At 36.5% G+C, this 24,048-nt stretch overlaps 1 protein-coding gene and 1 non-coding gene across 3 annotated transcripts in view; both read right to left on the bottom strand.

Moving 5' to 3' along the window:
* The window catches only part of MALRD1 (MAM and LDL receptor class A domain containing 1), a 930,868-nt gene that overhangs the window by 108,935 nt on the left and 797,885 nt on the right, over window positions 1–24,048 (bottom strand). For both annotated transcript variants that reach the window (XM_050804020.1, XM_050804021.1), the window contains exons 35-36: window positions 11,563–11,688; window positions 3,451–3,517 (exon numbers count right to left, since the gene is read on the bottom strand). In XM_050804020.1, coding sequence (XP_050659977.1) covers window positions 3,451–3,517; window positions 11,563–11,688 — 193 coding nt within the window. The remainder of the gene's footprint in view (window positions 1–3,450; window positions 3,518–11,562; window positions 11,689–24,048) is intronic.
* LOC126963524 (small nucleolar RNA U3) lies at window positions 21,148–21,361 on the bottom strand. Its single transcript, XR_007729144.1, has one exon. It is a non-coding gene; the product is annotated as a small nucleolar RNA U3 (small nucleolar RNA).

Below are 24,048 nucleotides of genomic sequence, written 5' to 3'. Positions count from 1 at the left end.
CAGGTAGTTTTGTAAAACTAATACTCGTAAAATATTGTGGAAAGGGAAGCAAGAGAGGAGAGGAGCCAGAAGGAGGAAAAAGCGACCGTCCCTGGTTGGGGTGGAATCGGCTTCCCAGAAAAAACGTCACCTATGTTGGATCTAAAGGATGAAAAGGCATCCTCTGGGCAAATAGGTTAAAAAAGAGAAAGTTCTAGACAGAAGGATCAGTTTATCCAAAGCTTAGAGAAATAGAAGAACATGGCCTGTCCAGAAAACTGGTCTTTTAGAACACATGACATTTGCGATGCCTAGGAGATATCCAAATAAAATCTGAATGAGATCTGGCATTACGTCGCTGGTTAAATGTGGAGTCTGGTCTGCTGGTAAGCTGTATGCAAAGTCTACAAATTTTATTCCCAGGTCCAAGGCTAGACAAGATTAGATAGTGAGCAAGTGTAGACAGACAGGACAGAAACTGCAAGCATCGTCTAACATCCCGATATTTAGACAACAGGAAAGAAAAGGAATGGGTGAAGGAGAGTGACAGGCATGATCAGTGATATCCCAGAAACCAGGTAATGAGAAAGAGCAATCCACGCTAAACACTGCCAAGATGAAAAGGTGAAAAGTAAAGATTATCACTTTATTATAAATTCCAGGTTAAAGTGCCTTTTTAATATGAGGGGTTTCAAATTTACAAGAAGAAAACAAACAACCTCATTAAATAGTGAGTAAAGGACATGAACAGACACTTTTTGAAAGAAGATACACACACAGCCAATAAGCATATGAAAAAAGCCCAACATTACTGATCATTACAAGAATAGAAGTCAAAACCATAGTGACATATCATCTCACACCAGTCAGAATGGCTATTATTAAAAAGTCAAAAAATATCAGATGCTAGCAAGGTTGTGGGGAAAAAGGAACACTTATATACTGCTGGTGAAAGTGTAAATTAGTTCAACCATTGTCAAAGCGGTGTGGTGATTCCTCAAAGAGCTAAAAACAGAACTACCACTGGACCCAGCAATCCCATTACTGGGCATATACCCAAAGGAATGTAAGTTTTTCTATCATAAAGGCACCTCCACACATATGTTCATTGTAGCACTATTCACAATAGCAACAATGAAGAATCAATCTAACTGCCCATCGATGGTAGACTGGATAAAGGAAATGTGGTACATATACACCATGGAATACTATGCAGCCGTAAAAAAAGAATTAGATCATGTCCTTTGCAGGAACATGGACGGAGCCAGAGGCCATTATCTTTAGCAAACTAACGCAGGAACAGAAAACCAAATACCACATGTTCTTACTTGTAAGTGTGAGCTAAATGATGAGAACACATGGATGCACAAAGGGGAACAACAGACACTGGGGCCTACTGAAGCATGGAGGGTGGGAGGAAAGAGAGGATCAGGCAAAATAAAAAATGAGTACTAGGCTTAGTACCTGGGTGATGGAATAATCTGTACAAAATCCCCCATGTCAAGTTTAGTTAATAAATACATGACTCAATAAATTTTTAATAAATAAAACTACACATGTAGGTTTGTTACATAAGTAAACTCGTCATGGAAGATTTTGAACCTAAAATAAACCCTGAACCTAAAATAAAGATTAAAATAATATACAAGGGATCTAAGAATTTAAAATTTTGTGTGTATGTATGTTTGTGTAAAGAAAAACAAATCTAAATGGATACAAACCTTACTACTACAGACTAGGATTTGACTGTCAAGAGTTCTACTTTTTGCCTGATACACTCACTACTGCATGTTTTAAAAAGACTTATGACAATCCACATATATTACTTTTTTAGTTCATAATTTTAAAGAAAGAAAACTGAATGAAATGGCTAAGCTATTACAATACGGAAAAAGTTTCAAAAGTCATTTTTTCATACCTACATTCTAGACAGCACTAATTCCAACATTTGTTTGCACTGATGTTCATTATAGTTATTTCACTATTTGTAAAGTATGATTTGCTATCAAAAATAATACTTTAGGACATTTGATTGACTTTCTTAGCAGTAAATTCCTTTCTACATTTTTCTCCATTGACTTCCTTTCTTCTCTCGATTCTCTGTCTCATTTCCCTCACCTACGAGTTCTCCCATTTGAGAGAAGTTTAGGACTTCACCATCTGGATTTTAATTTTTAACGTTTATTTAAGACCACGACAAGAATGTAAAGCTCTTTTCTTGCTCTTTCTGGGAGTCTTCTGGCCTAACTGTCAGGATTAAAGAGGATAAAAATCAAACCTCTTTACTGTAAGCAGTTGACATTAATTAATATTATTTACTCAGTTGATATTTAGTAAACATTATTTATGGTATAATTCACACTTCTTTCAGAAGATTTTAGAAATTAATATTATGTATCCTGTTCTCCATCAAGTAATAGTTTCTGATAAATTAATTTCCATAGAAACTTACATGGGGAAAAGTATAATTCTGTTGACATGCTGAGAAATAAATTATGTAAAACATTGAAAGAGAAAACAGTTCCAAGAAACTCATTAGTAGTTACATTTCAACAATGTTAAACTAAAGCAGTGTCTAAATATAGTCCATCATAAAATTTTTGCTATTGTTTTAATTGGTAGATTTTTTTATTTTTTTAGGAATAAACTACTTTTTCTAAATTATGTGTGTTGATTCAGAAAGAAATAAGGACTCAAACAACTATTAATCATTGTTTTTCAGATACCTTTGTGTGTTTTGTAATGATTTGAGTAGCAACCTTCAATGAGTTTTCTAATAAGGAAAGTGATATATCCATTGGTCTGCTAGCTTATACAGGCATAAACACAAATATAATGAAATATGCGTCATTTCCTTTGGAGTTCATGAAACTGTTTTGCACAATTCCCCAAAGGGTGAGAGAAGAAATCAAGCCATCTTTGATATGCAATATAAATATCTCCCCAAAGAAATCACAAGGCCTATTTTTGTTTACTCTTGCTTTGAGTCTGCAAATGTATTTCTTATCTATACCTTAACTTTACTTTAAATACCCACTGCATACACAAGCAAATGATTTTATTTATAAATTAATTTCATCCTTTGTTGTTAAAGAGAAATATGAACTTTGAAATGAAGACAGAAAATATAGACACAAAGTTCATCTGAAATAGAAAGATATTCATATCAGAAAAAAATCTTTTAAAAACCTGATAGAAATATTAATGCAAGGAATAGTATTATTAAAATTATATATTCCACATATAAAATGATGAAAAACATACACAATCATAATAAATAACACATATTTCTCTGAAATGTACTCAGATATTCCTTTACCTTATTCAGACAGATAAATGTAAATATGCCATTATCCACTGTTTTTACATCAATTACTAGCCACCTACTAATTGATGCTCTATTACAGCAGCCTATAGAAAAATAAGTAAGCCAGCTTCAAAAAATCGTAAAAAAAAAACAATGCTTCTTACCGACACATAGGACCATTTTTCTCCACTACACAAGTCCCACCATTTCTGCAGTAATTTAATGGACATTCTAAAAAGAAGCATCACAAAGATGCCAGTTAATTATAAATAGTATTAGGAGAGAGGAGAAGATATCACCATTTGTCATGACATTAAATCTAATAATCTCTGAGAGTAAATTCCTTTCCAGTTGCAAAAAGCAAAAGAATTTCCGTAGGTTACTTTCCTGTACTCCCTTCAAATTTGTCCAGTGGCCCCTGCTGCCCTGCATGTGTTCATGCCCTTCACATGCCTGAATGATCCACAAAAAGAGAAGACTTAAAAAAATTATTTACTTGTTAAATTTTTTAAATTTTTTTAAGCAAAAAATCTAGTCACTATACACTATATATATACATACATACATATGTATGTATGTATATAGTGTGTGTGTATATATAGTGTGTATATATAGTCTGTGTGTGTGCGTATATATATACACACACATATGTATACACACACACACACACACACACATATATAGTATAGTGACCAGATCAGGGGATTAGGGAAGTTGGCATATCCATCATCTCATAAATTTACTGTTTCTTTGTGTTGAGAACATTCAGTATCCTCCTTGGAACTATTTGAAACTGTATGATATATTATCGTTAACTATAGTCATCTCACAGTGCTTTAGAACACTAGAACTTCCCCCCTGGATTGGGTATCCTCCACTTATTTAGAATGTGTCTGCATGACATATTTGTGAAGACAATAAAGTGTTTTGTTTACTGAAACATTTCTCTAGTTCTACACAACAGTCCTCATGTCACGGCAGGCAAAAGCCTTTGATACGTCACTCACTTATGAGCATGCAGATGTCCTACCTCTGCATCCATGATCGATGTCAGTATAACTCAGGTTTGTCCCTGGTCTTCTTATTTCACTGCTTGTGTCACTCCCTAGTTCTAGTTTAACAGGAACATTTATTTTCAAAGGTGGTTTACTTAATAGGTTAAAAAGAAGCTAAATATCTTCATAGAGTAACTACTGGGAGAGTGGTGAGCACATTTAGCTCCTGATGCTGTGTTCATATGAACTGCCTCCTTATACCCTCACGAGACATCTAGACCCACCAATCCCTGTCAATTCCCCTATTCAGTTAAGACCCAAGTTGTTCCTAGGCTTTCTGTTTTTACTTGACACATTGCAATTGTACATATTTATAGGATATAATTCAACACCTCTCTTGCAGGATACCAGTCCTCCCTCCGTGGGTTACTTTAACTCCAACACTTGATTAAAATTTCCTGTCTTTAATTTTAATCGAATAAATATATTCTGAGCACCTATAAAATGTCTGGCACTGGGCTGGGCACTGGAAATATACTAATAAATAATATAGGCATCTTAGTATAGTTGTTAAGACTGAGGGCACAGGAGCCCAGTTGCTCATCTCAGCTCAATTTATTAGCTGAGTAGTATGGGGCAAGGTAGTTAACATCTCTGTGCCTCTATTTGCTTTCTGTAAACAAGGTTAACAAATAATAATTATCTCATAGGTTTGTGAGACTGTTAGAACAACCAGTTCATAGTATGAGTTTAATAAATGTTGAGTTTAAAAAGATACATAACCATGGTCCCTGCTCCTACTGTCCTTCCAGATGCAAAAAAAATAAAATAAAATAAAATAAAATTTTAAAAAGTGAGTGTGGCATTAAAATGCAGAATGAAATTATTATATTGGGATGGATGTTCTAAGGGTGATGGGAACACCAAGAAGAGCACATTTGGGGAGTAAGAAAAAGCTTTCGAGAGAGAATCAGTAGCCATTTATTTGGGCAGTAGTGGTAGTGTGTGCGTGTCAAGGTGAGCATAAAGACCCAGAGGCCACAGAAGAGGGTGTAGCATGATGGAGGAACTGAAGACAGTCCAGTCTAGTTGAACTGCTCATAATACAAAGATAGTGTAAAAAAAAGTCAGAGACACACAGTTTTTGGGTCACATCAGCCCAGCCAAGATTTTAAGAAGGGAAGTGCCATGTTTCATGTGTTAGAATTCTGGCTGCAGTGCATCAAGTCAACAAAAAGACCAAGCCTAAAATTTGAGAGCCCCATTAAGAGTCTTTTTGGTAATAAACTAGCAAAAATATAATGGTTGCCTGAATTAAAGGATTAGGATGGGTTTGGGGGTAGAAAGTTGTTGACCTTTTAAGAGATATTTAAATATTAGGATTGAAACATCTTGGTGACTATTTGGAAGAGTCAAGGATAATGTCCACCTTTCTGGCTGGGTCACTGGCTAGTTGGTGGTTTCATTCACTGAAGGGGATTTATGAGGAATTAAGATTTTTAAAGGAACAGATAATGTTATGTTTTAAGTGCATAAGGCGCATCCAAGTGGAAGTGACCTGACCTGTGGGCATTGGAATTTTCAGGTCTCAACCTCAGATGAAATATTTAATACGAAGTAGAGATATAGATTTGAGGCTTTTCTTCAGATATTTTTCTCTGCCTTTTAGATAGCATCACTGTTTGGAGTTTTTCCTCAAGTCATTTTGAAATCATTGTTTCTGGTACTATAGGGTCACATAGATAATGTTCCTTGTCTTTGATAAGCCCAATCTTAGCAGAGACAGAGAAAACACTTACTAGAACAGAGAAATGATGATAATCATGAAGGATAGTGAGAAAATAGAGAACTAGAAATTTTATGTAAGCAATACATAATGAAGTAAAACAAGGAAAGGGTGGCATGAGAGAGCAGACTGTTAAGCAGTGATAAGGTTTGGTTTTGTGTCCCCATCCAAATCTTATGTCAAACTGTGATCCCCAGTGTTGGATGTGGGGCCTAGTGGGAGGTGACTGGATCATGGGAGTGGTTTCTAATAGTTTAGCACCATCCCCCTGGTGCTGTCTCATGGTGGAGTTCTCATGAGATCTGGTTGTTTGAAAGTATTTAGCACTTCCCCCTTCTCTCCCCCTCTCCTGCCAGCCATGTGTATGTGCTTGCTTTGCCTTTGCCTTCCATCATGATTGTAAGTTTCCTGAAGCCAGCTTAGAAGCAGAATCCTGTCTAACCTGCAGAACCATGAGCCAATTAAACCTCTTCTTTTTTTTTCTTTTTTTCAAATAAACTACCCATTCTCAGGTATGCCTTTATAGCAGTGTGAGAATGGGCTAATAAAGGCAGTCATTGCACACTAGAGAAGGAATAGCAGGCATTAAGAAAGAGGAAAGCAAGGAAGGAGGAAAGTTGCAGTTTAGGACCAAAACTGAAATATATCTTGAGTCTGGCATCATTTTTGGTTTCAAAAAAAATCAGCAGTTTGTTTTCCCAGGAATGTATTTCCCATCTTGCCCTCCCTTAGTCCTCCTTATTTAACTAATTACATAAAACAGGGGAGTAACGTGCCGAAGATGAGAGTAAGGAGCTCCGTCCCTCAGGACTGGTGGCATGCTCCACTGAACAGAACGGACATGGGATCTCCTTTACAAATAAGCAATTTGCTGATTTGACTGAACAATAGCCACCAATATGATAAAGCATAAATTGGTACAAACTTTGTTAGATAAGCTGTTTTATGGTGATTTTTGATCTTAGGTATAATTTCAGTCTTCCTCAAATATGGATTTTGTTTTATTGAAAAATGAGAACAGTGTTGGAGACTGCAGAGTATCAGAAAACAAACAGCACAGCAGAGCTGCTCATTTTGGGGTGGGTCGTTCATATTTAAATTGATTGCAGAAAATGAAACATAAGCTTGCTTTACATCAGAATGATTCTGTGTGAATCTAAACATGCATTTTTGTGCTGTATAGTGGAGCACGGTCCAAAGAACACAGATGTTCACTGGAAACAGAGGTGAGTCCTGTTGTTTTGCAGGGCAGAAAACTCACAGGTTGTCTCTGTGATAAGGTTTTATAACTTTCTGCTTTAGACCCAGGTTCTTTATCCATAATACAGAAAGACACAGCACCAAGTATTTTCAGCTTTGATTTACTCAAAACAATTTTAAGCAGAGAGCAAATGAAATGGGGAAGGAGATAGATATGGCTAATTAGCCATGAAGAGGCTGAGTATTTCCAGGAGACAAGTAGATATAATTCCCAATATGGGAACTGGGAATCTATGGGGCAATATTACCATTAGCAGAGGTTTCCAATCTTTAGCCACAGCAATGTCTCTCTGGCTTGTAGCCCTTTGTGTTGGTTATTATGAATATGTGTCTGGAGGCCAATACAACTGACAACTGGTTACACAGAAATATCATTCTGGGTATTTCACATTGAATCCCAAAGAGGAACACACATATAAAAACAATAGTAACTTTTAAGCTTAAATAGAAATAATTTGCAAGTAAGCCTCCATTTTTCCCCCTTAATGTACATAGAGACTAGGGAAGTGACAGGTGGTATATACTAGTTTTCTGGGAAGATGGATACCACGTGAATCCTGGTGCTCCCTGATGATACCTGGCTCAGTCATGTAAGAGTTATGTGACTTTGAGCTAGGTACTCTAAGTATAAGATTCTTCATGTAGAGGCCAGGCACGGTGGCTCACGCCTGTAATCCCAGCACTTTGGGAGGCCAAGGCGGGCGGATCACGAGGTCAGGAGATCGAGACCATCCTGACTAACATGGTGAAACCCCGTCTCTACTAAAAATACAAAACATTAGCCGGGTGTGGTGGTGGGCGCCTGTAGTCCCAGCTACTCGGGAGGCTGAGGCAGGAGAATGGCGTGAACCCAGGAGGCAGAGCTTGCAGTGAGCCGAGATCGCGCCACTGCACTCCAGCCTGGGTGACAGAGTGAGACTCCGTCTCAAAAAAAAAAAAAAAAAAGATTCTTCATGTAGAAATATATATGATAGCACTTCCTTATAGGACTGCTAGGAAGGTTAAATTAAATTTGTTAGCATTTTTATACTAGTGAATGGTGTGTATAAGGTATTAAATAATTGTTCTCAATCATCTTTCCATATTGGGGGAGTATTTGCATTGCCTATGAAACCTAGTTTCCTTGACACTGCTCTCTCCATCTTCTTCTTCTTCTCTTCCTTTTCTTCCTTTGTGGTTATAATCACCATCACCACTACCATTTATATAAGGCCTACTATGCGTCAGGGACTGGTCTAAGAGTTTTACATGTGTTATCTCACTTAGTCCTCATAACCTTGTGTCTTATATACCATAATTATCCTCATTTTGCAGAGGAGGAAAGTGAGGCCTCAAGTGGTTCATATAACTTACTTGAGTTAATAGCAAAGAAGCATCTGAACTAGAACTAAACCCTGTCTTCTGACTCCTAAGCCTGTTAGAGCAAAAATGTCAAATGACTAGCTATTTAGCTCAGAATTTCTACAACTGCTTGCAGTTTTTGATGCTGTGGGCATACGAACCCCTTTGAATCACGTGGCATTTATGTACTGTCCCAGATAAGTATGCATATACACAATTATTTGCACATAGTTTGAAGAGATATATACACCTTAGGAGTCCACCCGAAGATTTTGTGCAACAAACCAAGTCCCAGAGGGAAGAGATTATTCTCTTTATCTTGAAATCCTGGCACAGGGACTACAGGAAAATCTATCAAGCCTCAAAAGTTGATATCATAGAAGCAGAGAATAGAACAGTGCTTACCAGTGACTGGAGAGGGGAGGAAAAGGACAGGCAGAGGTTGGCCAATGGGTACAAAGTTACTATTAGATAGAAGGAACAAGTTTTGGTGTTCTATTGCACAGTAGGGTAATGGGTGAATATTAAGATATTGTATATTACAAAATGGCTAGGAGAGAGGCTCTTCAACGTTCTTACCACAAAGAAATAATTAATGCATGAGGTGACGGATAAGCTAACCACCCTGATTTGACCATTATACAAAACATATGCACTGAAACGTCAAATTGTACCCCATAAATATGAACAATTATGATGTGTCAATTAAAAAATAAAAACAATAATAACAAACAAACTTGAAGTAGCTCCACAGTACTTGCCTGAGAAGTGTTTGCATTTGTTTTGTTTGGTTTTTAAATACTTCTGAAACTTTATTAAGCTGTATCATCATCATCGTCATCATCATCATCATCACCACCACCATTGTCAGTGTTTTTATGTATAGTATTATATTTATAATGTCCCATCCTACAATTTTACATTTTTAGTGTCCTTTCCTAATTCTCCTTCAAATGAATGAATATCATAATTATAGTTTCTCCTTAGCATAAGCTTTATTAACCTCTACTACCACAAATGACTAGAAAAACACTTTCAGTTTAGATTTAGCCAGACAAATTCTGGCCAATAATTTCTGGTTGCAAAGCAACCAAAACTGGAAAATAATATACTTTCATAATGTAAGTTAGGCATGAACAGGATTCATTGAAATATGTGTAGCCTGCAACATTTATACAGTGCCCGACCTTAATATTCCTGTTTATGACTTAAACCTCAAGGTGGGTGAGGCCAGATTCTGATCATGGTGAGACCACTATGGATACTGTAAAGATTGAGTTCACAAAAGCCTATTAAATGCTGACCTTAAAAGAATATAATGTTGGAAAGAAAGAGTAATGTGTAATGTACATTGACAAATCTTTAGTGTGGATCAGGCTTGAAGACATCTTTAAAACAGAAGCTTGGCTTTATTATACTTGATTGACAGGCCAAAAAGCATACGACATGTAAATAGATAAAACATAATATAATAGGGATTTTATTTCTGAAAACTGTATTTCACTAGTTCTTTATTTTACTCTAACCCAATAGCTGTGTCAACATGACCTACACTTTGGAAGTGAACTGTAAACATGACTGGTGACTGATGAAGAGACGGACAACAAAAATGTGTTCTATAGTACTACCTGCAGAGTGTCTGTTGCTGGGTATGAATGACAAGTATTCTGTTTTTCTGATCCCACTTTTAAAAGTAGACTATATCAAAGAAGCTAACAAATTATAACATATTATATTTGTGCTCATATAGGACCATGCTGAAGATAATCTCATCTTTATGTAAATAAGTTTGGGTCTGGCATAAATACTGTCTCTTACTAGTGTCAAAGAATGGAGCTATTCAGTAATGGCTTTCTTACTTTCTGTAAAGAAAATAATACTGGTATCTTATCTGAAGTACATGCATTCTGAGTGCAGAAAAAGTGACAAAGAGTATCCATCTTTGCATATTTTATGGGGCCAGATTTGGCCACTTTTTCATTTGCTTTTGCACTCATAAACTGCAGTGCTGTGTGAGTACTCACTTCCAGCATTATTTAAAAAAAGACGTTTTCACAATGTGATTTGATTACAATTATCATGCTTCTACCACAGATCTCATAATGCTCTCCTCTCTTGAAAGATACAGAGTATTTTCTTAACAGTTTTGATATAAAATATTTCCAACTTATTTAGGAAATCTCACTGAATATATCTCTATCATTAATTTATATTATCCTTTAGTTAGGACAAAACCATATTGCCTTTAATGGTCTGTTATTTTATATGTCACCTAAGTGAAATAAAAAAATCATTTACTCAGGAGAGATGTTAACAAGGGGCTACAATAAATCGGAAAATTTTAAAGCAGCTTTGATAAAAGTATAATGACAGATATATACTGTCAGTTCTTATGCTATATAAATGTTCCAAGATCAGAAGAAAGAAAAATGTTTAGAAGTCAAACTAAGGTTTAATAAATTTAGTTTTAAATATGTAACTAGATTATGCAAATAGAAAACTCTTATAAAGAAGTGGACAAAAGAAGACCACAATTTAAAAATAAAATAATAGCACTAGATTGTATAGGGTTTCTTTATTATAGAAACCAAGCAATTTTCAGAGGAGAGATTAGTAAATGCTAATAATCTTAAATTACATTGTGTTAAGATTACATATTTGATTTTTCTTTTCTTATCAAACATTGTATAGATCTAGCATGAGCTCATTATATGTTTATAATTTTTAGAAATGTAGCAATTAATGTCAACATTCTTTCTGCCCCCAAACCAAGAATAGAAATCCAATTATTCCATGCTTGCCATTATTTAGAACCTCAAGTTTTAATATTTTCATTGTGTGCAGGTTAAGTTGCTGGTTCATATCACAAGAATATTTTAATGGAAATGGGGTACCTGAGCAGCTGGACTCATCAAGCTGGAAATCCATGCAGTCGGCAAAACCATCACAGCGCTGGTGGGCTGAGATACAGCTATTAGAGGAGGCACATACCAGAGTTCCATTAGAACAGCTCTTGTTGGCTGCAAACAAAAAGAATAATGATCAGGGATGCAAGCATTTTTTTTTTGTCTCAGTGAATTATCACAACAAAATAATATGTAACAGTTTATTATATTACTCTTTTTTTAAATTATACTTTAAGTTCTAGGGTACATGTACACAACATACAGGTTTATTACATATGTATACATGTGCCATGTTGGTGTGTTGCACCCATTAACTTGTCATTTACATTAGGTATATCTTCTAATGGTATCCTTCCCTCTCCCCCCACCCCACAACAGGCCCCGGTGTGTGATGCTCCCCTTCTTGTGTCCAAGTGTTCTCATTGTTCAATTCCCACCTATGAGTGAGAGCATGCAGTGTTCGGTTTTTTGTCCTTGTGATAGTTTGCTGAGAATGATGGTTTCCAGCTTCATCCATGTCCCTACAAAGGACACAAACTCATCCTTTTTTATGGCTGCATAGTATTCCATGGTACATATGTGCCACATTTTCTTAATCTAGTCTATCATTGATGGACATTTGTGTTGGTTCCAAGCCTTTGCTATTGTGAATACTGCCACAATAAACATACGTGTACATGTGTCTTTATAGCAACATGATTTATAATTGTTTGGGTATATACCCAGTAATGGGATGGCTGGGTCAAATGGTATTTCTAGTTCTAGATCCTTGAGGAATCGCCACACTGTCTTCCACAATGGTTGAACTAGTTTACAGTCCCATCAACAGTGTCAAAGTATTCCTATTTCTCCACATCCTCTCCAGCACCTGTTGTTTCCTGACTTTTTAATGATCGCCATTCTAACTGGTATGAGATGGTATCTAGGAATCCAACTTACAAGGGATGTGAAGGACCTCCTCAAGGAGAACTACAAACCACTGCTCAACAAAATAAAAGAGGATACAAACAAATGGAAGAACATCCCATGCTCATGGATAAGAAGAATCAATATCGTGAAAATGGCCATACTGCCCAAGGTAATTTATAGATTCAATGCCATCCCCATCAAGCTACCAATGACTTTCTTCACAGAATTGGAAAGAACTACTTTAAAGCTCATATGGAACCAAAAAAGAGCCCGCATTGCCAAGACAGTCCTAAGCCAAAAGAACAAAGCTGGAGATACCACGCTACCTGACTTCAAACTATACTACACAGCTACAGTAACCAAAACAGCATGGTACAGGTACCGAAACAGAAATATAGACCAATGGAACAGAACAGAGCCCTCAGAAATAATACCACACATCTACAGCCATCTGATCTTTGACAAACCTGACAAAAAACAAGAAATGGGGAAAAGATTCCCTATTTAATAAATGGTGCTGGGAAAACTGGCTAGCCATATGTAGAAAGCTGAAACTGGATCCCTTCCTTACACCTTATACAAAAATTAATTCAAGATGGATTAAAGACTTAAATGTTAGACCTAAAACCATAAAAACCCTAGAAGAAAACCTAGGGAATACCATTCAGGACATAGGCATGGGCAAGGACTTCATGTTTAAAACACCAAAAGCAATGACAACAAAAGCCAAAACTGACAAATGGGATCTAATTAAACTAAAGAGCTTCTGCACAGCAAAAGAAAACTACCGTCAGAGTGAATAGGCAACCTACAGAATGGGAGAAAATTTTTGCAATCTACTTATCTGACAAAGAGCTAATATCCAGAACCTACAAAGAACTCAAACAAATTTACAAGAAAAAAACAAACAACACCATCAAAAAGTGGGCAAAGGATATGAACAGACACTTCTCAAAAGAAGACATTTATGCAGCCAACAGACACATGAAAAAATGCTCATCATCACTGGCCACCAGAGAAATGCAAATATTATGTTACTCTTGATGTTTTTCTAGTCTGATATTCTGGAACACAGTTCTTTTTGAAGAATATTTCAAATGCATTAACTTAAAAATTTCTGGAAGGAAAACCACATTTGCTTGTAGAATCACTTCCCAGATGTGCACTCTTAGGGACTGAATTGTGTCCTCACCTCAATGTTCATATCTTGAAACCCTAACCCGCAAAAGGACTGTATTTACAGATAGGAGCTTTAAGAAGGTAATGAAGGTTTTAAGAAGAGAGAGACATCAGGGATGCACTTATATTGAGGAAAGGCTATGTGAAGACATAGTAAAAAGGTGGCCATCTGCAAGCCAATGAGAGAGGCCTTAGGAGACACCAAACCTGCCTACATGTTGATCTTGGACTTTTAGTCTCCAGAAGTTTGAGAAAATAAATTCCTATTGTTTTAGCTATCCTGTGTGTGTTATATTCTTATGGCAGCCTGTGCTGACTAATACATGCATTACGTAGTGTTACACATGTCATCAAATGCATTGCATGAAATGCAAGCAGACACTGATCTGACTTCAATAGGCAAATATTTTAATAGCTGAGAGATGCTATTGCTCATAAGACTTCGGTTGTTTCAGAAAAGTGTCCTTATTGATGCCCATCGCATTGATGCCTATTCAATGGCTATCTAGTCTTGCAAAGCACTTTACCTTTCTTGTATGCAACTTGATTAATTTAATGATATCTGATTTGTCTATTAGGAAGCTCAGTTTTCAGTTCTAAAATTGTACTATGTTCTTCCTTTCTTTAGGATTACAACTTCCTAGAAAGAAGAGGCTGTGGTTGGCACTGAGTTAGAGCTAAATGAGAACTTCTCATTTCAGGCTGCCATCGAGTGTGAAATATGGTTCCTCTGTTTTCCTGCTTGCTTCAGGACCTGGAAGCTAAGAATTCCGGGTTGCAGGCCTGATCCCTTTTGTGGTTCTACTCTGGTTCTGGTCTGTGCCAGTGTTGATGTTCATCTTGTTTCTCAGAGTACTTAATGGGATAACTCTACTATCTAGCATTGAGATGTGTCTGGAGCAGAGGGAATGTGTCAAAGCATGAACTTACTGCACTATTTTGTCAGAAAGTCTGGATAGATTTCAAAATCTCTAAATAATAATGGTATTGATCTATTCTTGTTTTCTAACCCTGCTCCTCTGAGTACCAGGGTTCAGCAGAAATATGTCAAAGGCAGCAGTAGATAGTCAGAACTGTCTCGCACTTAACCCAGGTTCAACAAGAACAGCTTTGTTTTCCTCTGCTTTACTTAATGGTATCATATACAACTTCTCATTTGAACATTTTACTCCAAACCTGCTACTAAAAGTTTAAAGATGATTAGTCTGAAAAATTCCTTGCACATGAATAAAGACAATGAAGTTACAACCTTTTCAAAGTAAATTATTTAAAGGACCCAAGAATAAATGTCCCCATGTATGGTTCTTATACAGATATTGCCAGTTCTTTCATAAATTATTTTTTTCTTCAAGTATAATTATGGGTTGGAACAAATAATTTATTTTATGTATCATAGATAATTGACACAATTAATTTTGAAAATGGCCCATTAAAATATATTTTAAAGTTGTACATAAAAAAATCGTGTTTTTAAGAATATGTATCTCCATTGACTGAAAATGCTGACTCTGAAAAATTTAGGCAATAATCTTTATTGAGCAATTCTTCCTGAGGTGCTAGACTATGAATTCACACCAAAAAATATTGAGCTTTCACCATATGTAACACAGTGTCTTAGAACTTAGAACGTAGAGTTCAGGGCAGAAATTTAAAAATGAATGACCAGAATCATACATAGTGATGACAAGAGAACAACAATACAGGAGTGATAAACAGCTCAAAACAATAAGAAAAGAAATTCTGTGAGGTGAAACTTAGTAGGCAAAGCATTGCTGTAGAGAGGCATTTATAAAAACGAAAATTCCTTTAGCATACAGAGATCTATAAAAGCTGAAGGTTAAGATCAGAATCTTTAAACATATTTTAAATTTTAATATTTCTAGAGAAAAGCCATTTAGTAAAGTAGGAATAAAGTCTACAGATGGAAAATCAATAAGCTTTCTATTGGTTCAGCGAGTACAGCAGGTCGCTTTTGACTAGGGAGGTTGGATAAGGAAGTAGTACAGATAAACCAAAAAAAAAAAAAAAAAAGCTGGTCCAGGCACAGTGGCTCACCCCTGCAATCCCAGCACTTTGGGAGGCCGAGGTGGGCAGATCACATGAGGTCAGGAGTTCGAGACCAACCTGGCTAACACGGTGAAACCCTGTCTCTACTAAAAATAAAAATAAAAATAAAATAAAATAAAATAAAAATAGCCAGGATTGGTGGCTTGTGACTGTAGTCCCAGCTACTTGGGAGGCTGAGGAAGGAGAATTGCTTGAACCTGGGAGGTAGAAGTTGCAGTGAGCCAAGATTGTGCCACTGCACTCCACCCTGGGAACACAGCAAGATTCTGTAAAACAAAACAAAACAAACAAACAAAAAGCTGTAATCAAATGGCAGAAATTGTCTAGGGTTTCAGGAGAAGACTGATCTTCAGCATTCCCAAACGTTTAAATCATTTTAGGATATACATAGACAGGATAAATTACATTGCAAACCAAGTAAACTAGGAAATAATAATCTTCAAACTCTTATAAGATAAACTCTTAAAGCAAAATCTTATAAGATAATGTTTGTTAAAAATGAAGAAGTACGTAGGCATTTCTCAGCGATATGGTAAGCTCAGTTCCAGATAACCATAATAAAGCTAATGTTACATTAATACAAGTCACATAAAATTGTTCTTTTCCAGCGCATATAAATGTTATGTCTGCACTATACCTTAGCCAATTAAATGTGCAACAGCCTAATGTCTAACAAAATAATAACTAGAAAATATTTAGTTTTTAGTTAAGCCAGACATTGACTTCTCCTCTCTAGCTGTGGAAGTCCTACATGGCATCTTTTTCCAATAGAAGGCTGTTTCATTGACACTGTAGATCTGTTGTGCAGCATAGCCACCTTCATCAGTGATTTTAGCTAGATCTAGATAACTTGGTACAGCTTCTCCATCTCAGCATTTGGTGACTCATCTTGTACTTCATGTTATGGTGATGGCTTCTTTCCTTCAACTTCATAAACCAACCTCTGCTATCTTCCAGCTTTTCCTCCAAAGCTTCCTCACCTCTCTCAGACTTCATAGAATTAAAGATAGCTAGAACTTTGCTCTAGATTAGGCTGGAGCAGAGGGAATGTGTCAAAGAATGAACCCACTACACCATTTTGTCAGAAAGTCTGGATAGATTTCAAAAGCACTAAATAATAGTGGTATCAATCTATTCTTTTCTTCTAACCCTGCTCCTCTGAGTTCCAGGGTTCAGCAGGAATATGTCAAAACTTTCTCCATATCCACAATAAGGCTGTTTTGCTTTCCTATCATTTGTGTATTCACTGGAATAGTGTTCAAGACTACTCCGGTGTTCACTGGAGGAGCCTTCAAGAATTTTTCCTTCACATTCACAACTTGGCTGTTTGGAGAAAAAGGGCCAGCTTTCAGCCTATCTTGGTGTTCAACATGCGTTACTCACTAATAATCATTTCTAGCTTTTGATTTAAAGTGAGAGATCTGCATTTTCTCCTTTCACTTGAACACTTAGGAGCTATTGTAGTTGGCCTAACTGCAATATTGTTCAGCCTCAGGGAACGGGGAGACCCAAAGAGAGGAAGAGACAAATGGGGGAATGGCTGATTGGTGGAGCAGTCAGAACATACACGACATGTATCAATTAAATTTACCATCTTATATGGGCATGGTTCACGGCACCGCAGAACAATTACAATAGTAACATCAAAGATCACTGATCGCAGATCACCAAAACAGATATAATAGTCATGAAGAAGTTTGAAATATTGTGAGAATCACTAAAATGGGATACAGACATGATATGCGCACATACTGTTAGAAAACTGGCACTGATAGACTTGCAGGATGCAAGGATGAAGAGCTTCAGTTTGTAAAAAATGAAACATCTGTGAAGCGCAATTAAGCAACACACAATAAAACAAGGTGTGCCTGTTTATTTTATTTTGTATGCACACAAAAATGTGTATATATGTATCTGATATATATGTGTGTGTATATATACACATATTTTGTGTGTGCATATATATTTTTATCATCATTATTTTTCATTGCAAAAAGCTGAGAGATAATATAAGATCATAGTTTTAAGGTTTTAAACAATATAATATATTAACATTTGTATACAAATATGGCAGATACTACTCATCTTCTTGAAAACATATATTTTGAACCCTTCCCTCTATGGGAGATAGGAATTTATCCATATTTCTTCATCCAATTTCTAATGTGACTGGTAACTTGTTTTCAAATTGACTGTATAATAACGAGCTCTAACTTGTAAATGATATAAGTTCACAACTTTGGCACAAATGCAGTTGAAACACATTAAAAAATCAGAAAATAAATGTTTTCAATATAAAAAGTTTTACTTTTGTCTTAGAAAGTTAACAGTTTAGATAGTTAAAAACTGACTTTGGCTTCATGAAATTTATAAACAAAATATTAGTTTCTGTTGCATTTTAAATAGCATTAACATTATATTTAATATTCATAAATTTTCTTTTAACAGTAGGTGGCAAATAAATTATGAATGCATCTAATATTTATTGGCATCCATAAGGCAAATAACATTGTACTGAATATAGGAAAATAATCTGAGCCATTTACTTTCTATTTTTCCTTCTTTATTAATATGTGTACGACATAGAATAATTCCAATATTAAGCCAAAAAATTCATACATAAAATTCATAGAAAACTCGGGTTTCAAAATGCTTCCATGAATAATATCTATTTTTTGGTACATTCTCTTTCAGACATTGTATTTTAAAATCTGTAAAATACTTATTTGGCTGAGCATAGTGGCTCACACCTGCAATCCCAAAACTTTGGGAGACCAAGGCGGCAGGATCATTTGAGCCCAGAAGCTTGAAACCAGCCTGAGCCACCTAGCAAGACCCTACCTCTACAAATTTTGTTTTAAAAAATTAGCTAGACATGGTGGAGCATGCCTGTGCTGCTTGGGAGACTGAGATGGCGGGATTACTTGAGCCTGGGAGGGCAAGGCTGCAGTGATTTACAATTGTGACACTGCACTCCAACCTGGGCAAAAGAGTGAGACTCGGTCTTAAAAACAAACAAAGAAACAAACAAAAACAGTTATTACATTTCTCATCCTAGAAATTGGTATTCTTTCTTACCAAAATAGGCTAAGTAACACAGGGCATTTTGTGCCACATAGCTCATTCACTCAGGTTGATGATACTTTAAACAATTTATGAATGGTTCTTTGGCACTACTTCCTGAAAGCAAAATTTCTCAATTGGTTATAGTTGCTGCATGGAAAATATATTTGAACATAAAGTAAGCCTATGGATGTACCTATTTTCTAGTAAAATAAAATCTATATGCAGCAGATCAATATTTCTAATGGCAGAGAAACTATGGTCTTGGGCCATGAGAATGAAGGTTACAAGCCCTTCAGGGCACACACACCTAACATATAGCAGGATGGATATTTATTTTATTCTTGATTTAAATTCAACCAGTACTCTTATTAAAGTATCTTAGCAGTTTAAATAATATTCAATGAAACTATGAGATAATTTAATGGGGAAAGGATAATAATTTATTGTGTGTATTATGCACTGTACCATATTAATTTCATTTACTCCTCCAATACCTCCCTAAAACAGATTAATTACCATGATTTTTAATGTTGAAAAAAACTGAGGAACACTGTTGTAAGAAATGAAGCAGGTAAATGCAGAGGAATAATCTTCACACTGTTGTTGAAAAGCACTATCGGATGTTGAGATCATAGCTAACACATTTAAAAGCCAATTGAAAAAATATTGCTGATAAGGTGTGATCCACAAGTCTTAGGAATGTGACCCATTCCAAATCACCAGAAGTGGTATGCACTTCACAGGACATATCCATTACCATCGGAAAGGAGGTAAAACACCCACTTATGCCCTTTGTTTTTCACAGTTGTTCTGTCATTGATGCATAGTTTCCATGTACTTCTCCTGATCTATTCTCCACCTTCTCTCCCCATCTGGTCCCTGGAAGGCTGGACGATAAGGATACATTAATAAGCCTTTTAAACTTCTGGTGTATGATTGGATTTGGCCAATGGGTAACACCACCAGCAGATTAATATGGAGTGAAGAGACCCTTTGAGGTCAGCATGGACTAACTGCTTCCCTTAACTAAACATCTTACCATGTACTCCCTTCTCACTCTAGGCTCAGGTAACTGAACCTCCTCTCACACTCTTTGGTCTGTAGGTGATAAAAGCCCTCACTCTTACTATCCCTTATGGCTTTGCTATGCATACTATTTCTCTAATAAACAATCCCCTTATTAATATTTTTTCAACTTATGCAATATCAATAACTATTTCTTGCCAGGATATTGACTGACACAACCGCTGATGAAATCTTGAAACTCTCCTGGTGAATAGAAGATGGCTATCAGAGGAATATCAGTGAAAAGAGTGTTTCTAGTTTTGTGCTGTTCTTCCATATAATTAACCATGTTTCTTCTTTCTTTTCTTTTTTTAGGGAAAGGAGATATGTTTGATAAACACTATATTGCTTCAGTCCATGAAAAATTAATGTTTCCAATGGAAAGACAATATTCAAATATGAAGTGTTTTTAAATGTTGAACTCACAGGTTTATCTAAACATTTCTAATACTAGAAAATTTATTTCTGCAAAAATAAAGGCCTGTAAACATCTATTATTGTTGACTTCCCTGTCTAAAATTGTAAACATCTCCAAATCCTTAGTCCTACAACATTTAAACATGAGAAAGCCACAGAAATCAAAGAAACCAATTCTTTTTTCCTGCATTCCACTCCAATTACGACTTCTTGAAAGAGTTATCTACAATTGATTTCCCTCTTTGACATTTCCCATTTGCTCTTAAAAAAGAGTAGCTTCAGAATTCTGCCCTTCCACTCCATAAAAAGTTCTCTCTCCAAAATCATCAAAAACCACTTTTTTGGCTTTTTCCAATTTATATTTTTTAGGCCCTTTTTTATTTGATCTCTCAGAAACATTTCAACCTGTGAAGATTTTGAAACTAAAGGATTTTTGCCTTTAAGATCCTCAGTCTCTTGTGACCCCACTATGTCTAGGACCACATCTTCTCAGTGTCTTCAATGTCTGCTTTTTTCTAAACAGTCTTTTAGCTGTTCCTTCAGGTTCTGCCTGCCACTTTATCTCTTTCCTCTCTCTTTGATCTCATCTACACCCACAGCTTCAATAATCATACGCTGATGGCCATGCATCCTTATATTATCTTATTTTAGCTCTCTCCTGAGCTTTATATATACACTTCCAAACACATTCTGAACATTTTCATGTGCACGGGTCACAGGTATCATATACAACACATCTAAAATTGAAGCCACATCTTCCCCAAACATGTTCTTCTCCTATTTTCCCTAGCTCAAGCAATGGCACATTAGCTGACCTGATGTCCAAATTAGAAAGTTGGAAGTCCTTCTTTTCTTTTTTGATTAACAAAAATCACTCAGACTACATTCTCTCCCTTTTACTTTCTGGAAGGAAGAGAAGGACATAATCAATGGCAAATGGTAGTTGGAACAAAGCAAGACCAAGAGCCAGCTTCATGTTCAGGAGAGAAGGCTGTACCTCCTCCTTGTGCTTCTGGTGCCCTATGTGTTCAGAAAAACTTCTCTAGTAGCAAACTATAGACGTGATCCCTGAAAGCACAGTCTTGAAAGTCACTGCTGATTCCTTTCTCTTCCTCATCACCTGACCATCCCTTAAGTCTATTAATAATCTTTACCTTAAAGTCTAATCAATTGCTTTGTATTTGAACTGTTGACATCTCCTAACCAGTCCCTCTTCCTCACTCCAATCCATCTCATATCCAACTTAAGTGCCGTTATGTAGCACTGGCATGGTTGCACGGGGGTGAGGATTCTGCAAGATGTGGGTCCCGCTTCACTCTCCAGGATTCTTTCTACATTTCCAACCACAGGCTCTGCTCTAGCAACACAAAATATGCTTCACTCTAACGACTTGTTCTCTGCTCCTGGAACAATCTTCACTTCACTTGAATCCAGATCTCTGCTTTATTCATCCAATGACTATTTGTCTTTCCAAGTTTGGCTGTGTAATCACTCCTCTCGTGAGAATGTAAAGACTCCCTAGCACCATAGAGAGTTCCCTGTGTGCCTTCTAACATGAGGTGCTTGTCTGTGTCATAGGATTGATCATATAGTATTCCTCACTTTCACTGACTAGCCTCCTTCACTAATGTATAGCACATCTTCAGCCTGAGCTCTGACAGTGTCATATCCATCTGTCTCGTCAATATGTAACATAACATGTGGCATCAGTTAGGCTCTTAATGAGGTTTGTGAATAAATGAATGAATGAATGTGAGTTTACAAAATCACATTCTAAACCAATAGGAAAGTCCCCAAAGACCATTATATCTTCACATGTTTGGTGAATTTTGACCACTAAATTCTCTTATTCTATAATTTTGTTCTAGAATTTTGTCCCCCATCTATTCCTAACATGGGCTTATTTCCCTTTTGGAACAGAAATTCATAGGACTAGGCAAACTCCATTTTTCCAGTGAATGCCTAGCATTATAAGGACACAGTACTTCCCTAAGCTTCTCTTTAAATAGCAGTCTTATTTGAAGCCAAATATCATATGGCTATACTGAACTTAATATGATTTCTATCAGCCAAATTACATTAGAGCTCTGATGGGAACAGGGATAAGTAATTTGACAGGCTTTCTCTTTTCTATTCACCTCCATTTGCTTACCTTGCTTCTAAGAAAAGATTATAAGACCTGACAGGTTGACTTTATCTCAGAGAGAATATACAGGTAGGAAATAACAGGGAGTTGGAAAACCAATTTGTTAGTCTGAACCAGGAAAATAGTTTCACTGATTTAAGGCTAAAGCCTTTAAACATCCCAAGGTCATCTCTCTTTTCTTTCATTCATCTTTACTCCTCTTCCAATTGTTCCAAATTTCTAGAGGTCCCATACTACACAGGTCCCTGAAATAGCCCTTGCTTTCTTCCTTCCACCTTTCCTTCCCTCCTTCCCTCCTTTGCTTCCTTCCTTCCTTCTCCCTTCCCTTCCTTTTCCTTCCCTTCCCTTTCCTTCCTTCCTTTTCTGTCCCTCTCTCCCTCCTTCCCTCCCCCACTTCCTCCTTTCCTCCCTTCCCCTCTTCCTTCTTTGTCTCTCTTTCGTTCTTTTCTTTTTTTTTTTTTTTTTTTTTTTTTTGAGACAGATTCTCACTTTGTCCCCCAGGCTGGAGTGCAGTGGTACAATGGCACAATCATAGTTCACTGCAGCCTCAAACTCCTGTGCCCAAAGAAATCCTTCCACCTCAGCCTCCAGAGTAGCTTGGACTACAGGCATGCACCACCCCACCTGGTTATTATTATTATTGCTATTTTTGTATAGATGGGGTCTCACTATGTTGCCCAGGCGGGCTTAAACTCCTGAGCCCAGGGGATCCTCCTACCTCGGCCTTTCAAAGTGCTGGGATAACAGGCCTGAGCCACTGCACCCAGACTCATTCAATGTTCTCCTCTTGTAGTTACATTTCAAACTGCCTTTTACTATTCCAAAAAGTATGATCATTAACATATAGTTTATGGACCACTATCACTGCAGCACTAATCCAAAAATATAATATGGTATAATAAAATATAAAATAAGTAAGGAAGCAAGCAAATAACTAAACAAAATGCTAGGCGTTTGGACACCACCATGATTATGTACTCACTTTAAGATGTGTGTAATTACTTCTTACCTAACATTCTTCCTTCCCTACCTGACACTAGCTTATTATACTAAAAATCAAAGGTACTGAATACAAAGCTTGGGATTTTACATGCATCTGCTCAAATCGTCACAGCCTTGTAAGTTAGGTATTACTGAATTCATTACCTGGATGACAAAACAAAACTGGTAGCGCTCAAATAACTTCCCCCAAGACTGCACACATAGTAAGTGACAGGGATGAAATTCAAACCCATGTCTCTAGGATGCATTATCCCATGAACTCCTAATGACATGACATTTACTCAGGTAGCGATCCAGATCCAACCCTTAACTATATAGATCCATTAAAATCAATATTTGCCACTTGATCAAAAAGGAAATATCTATCAATATGCCCATTACTTGAGCCATCTTCATGAACCTTTGTGGTAGGAAGAAACTCTAACTGAATTTCTTCAAACCACTTCCATAAACACGTTAATGAGATAAAAACATATAATGGCATCTTCCATATCAATGATTTGATGTAAATGGGAAAGGAAATAGATAGGTTTAACAAAAATTAGCATGACCGCAAACACGGTGTTTCTAGAAACACTAAGCAGAGGACAGATGCCTTGTTTTGCAACATAACACAGGAAGCT

The sequence above is a fragment of the Macaca thibetana genome, chromosome 9 (assembly GCF_024542745.1).
Source record: "Macaca thibetana thibetana isolate TM-01 chromosome 9, ASM2454274v1, whole genome shotgun sequence".
In the NCBI taxonomy this organism is placed as follows: Eukaryota; Metazoa; Chordata; class Mammalia; order Primates; family Cercopithecidae; genus Macaca; species Macaca thibetana.
This window is presented reverse-complemented; position numbering and strand designations above follow the sequence as displayed.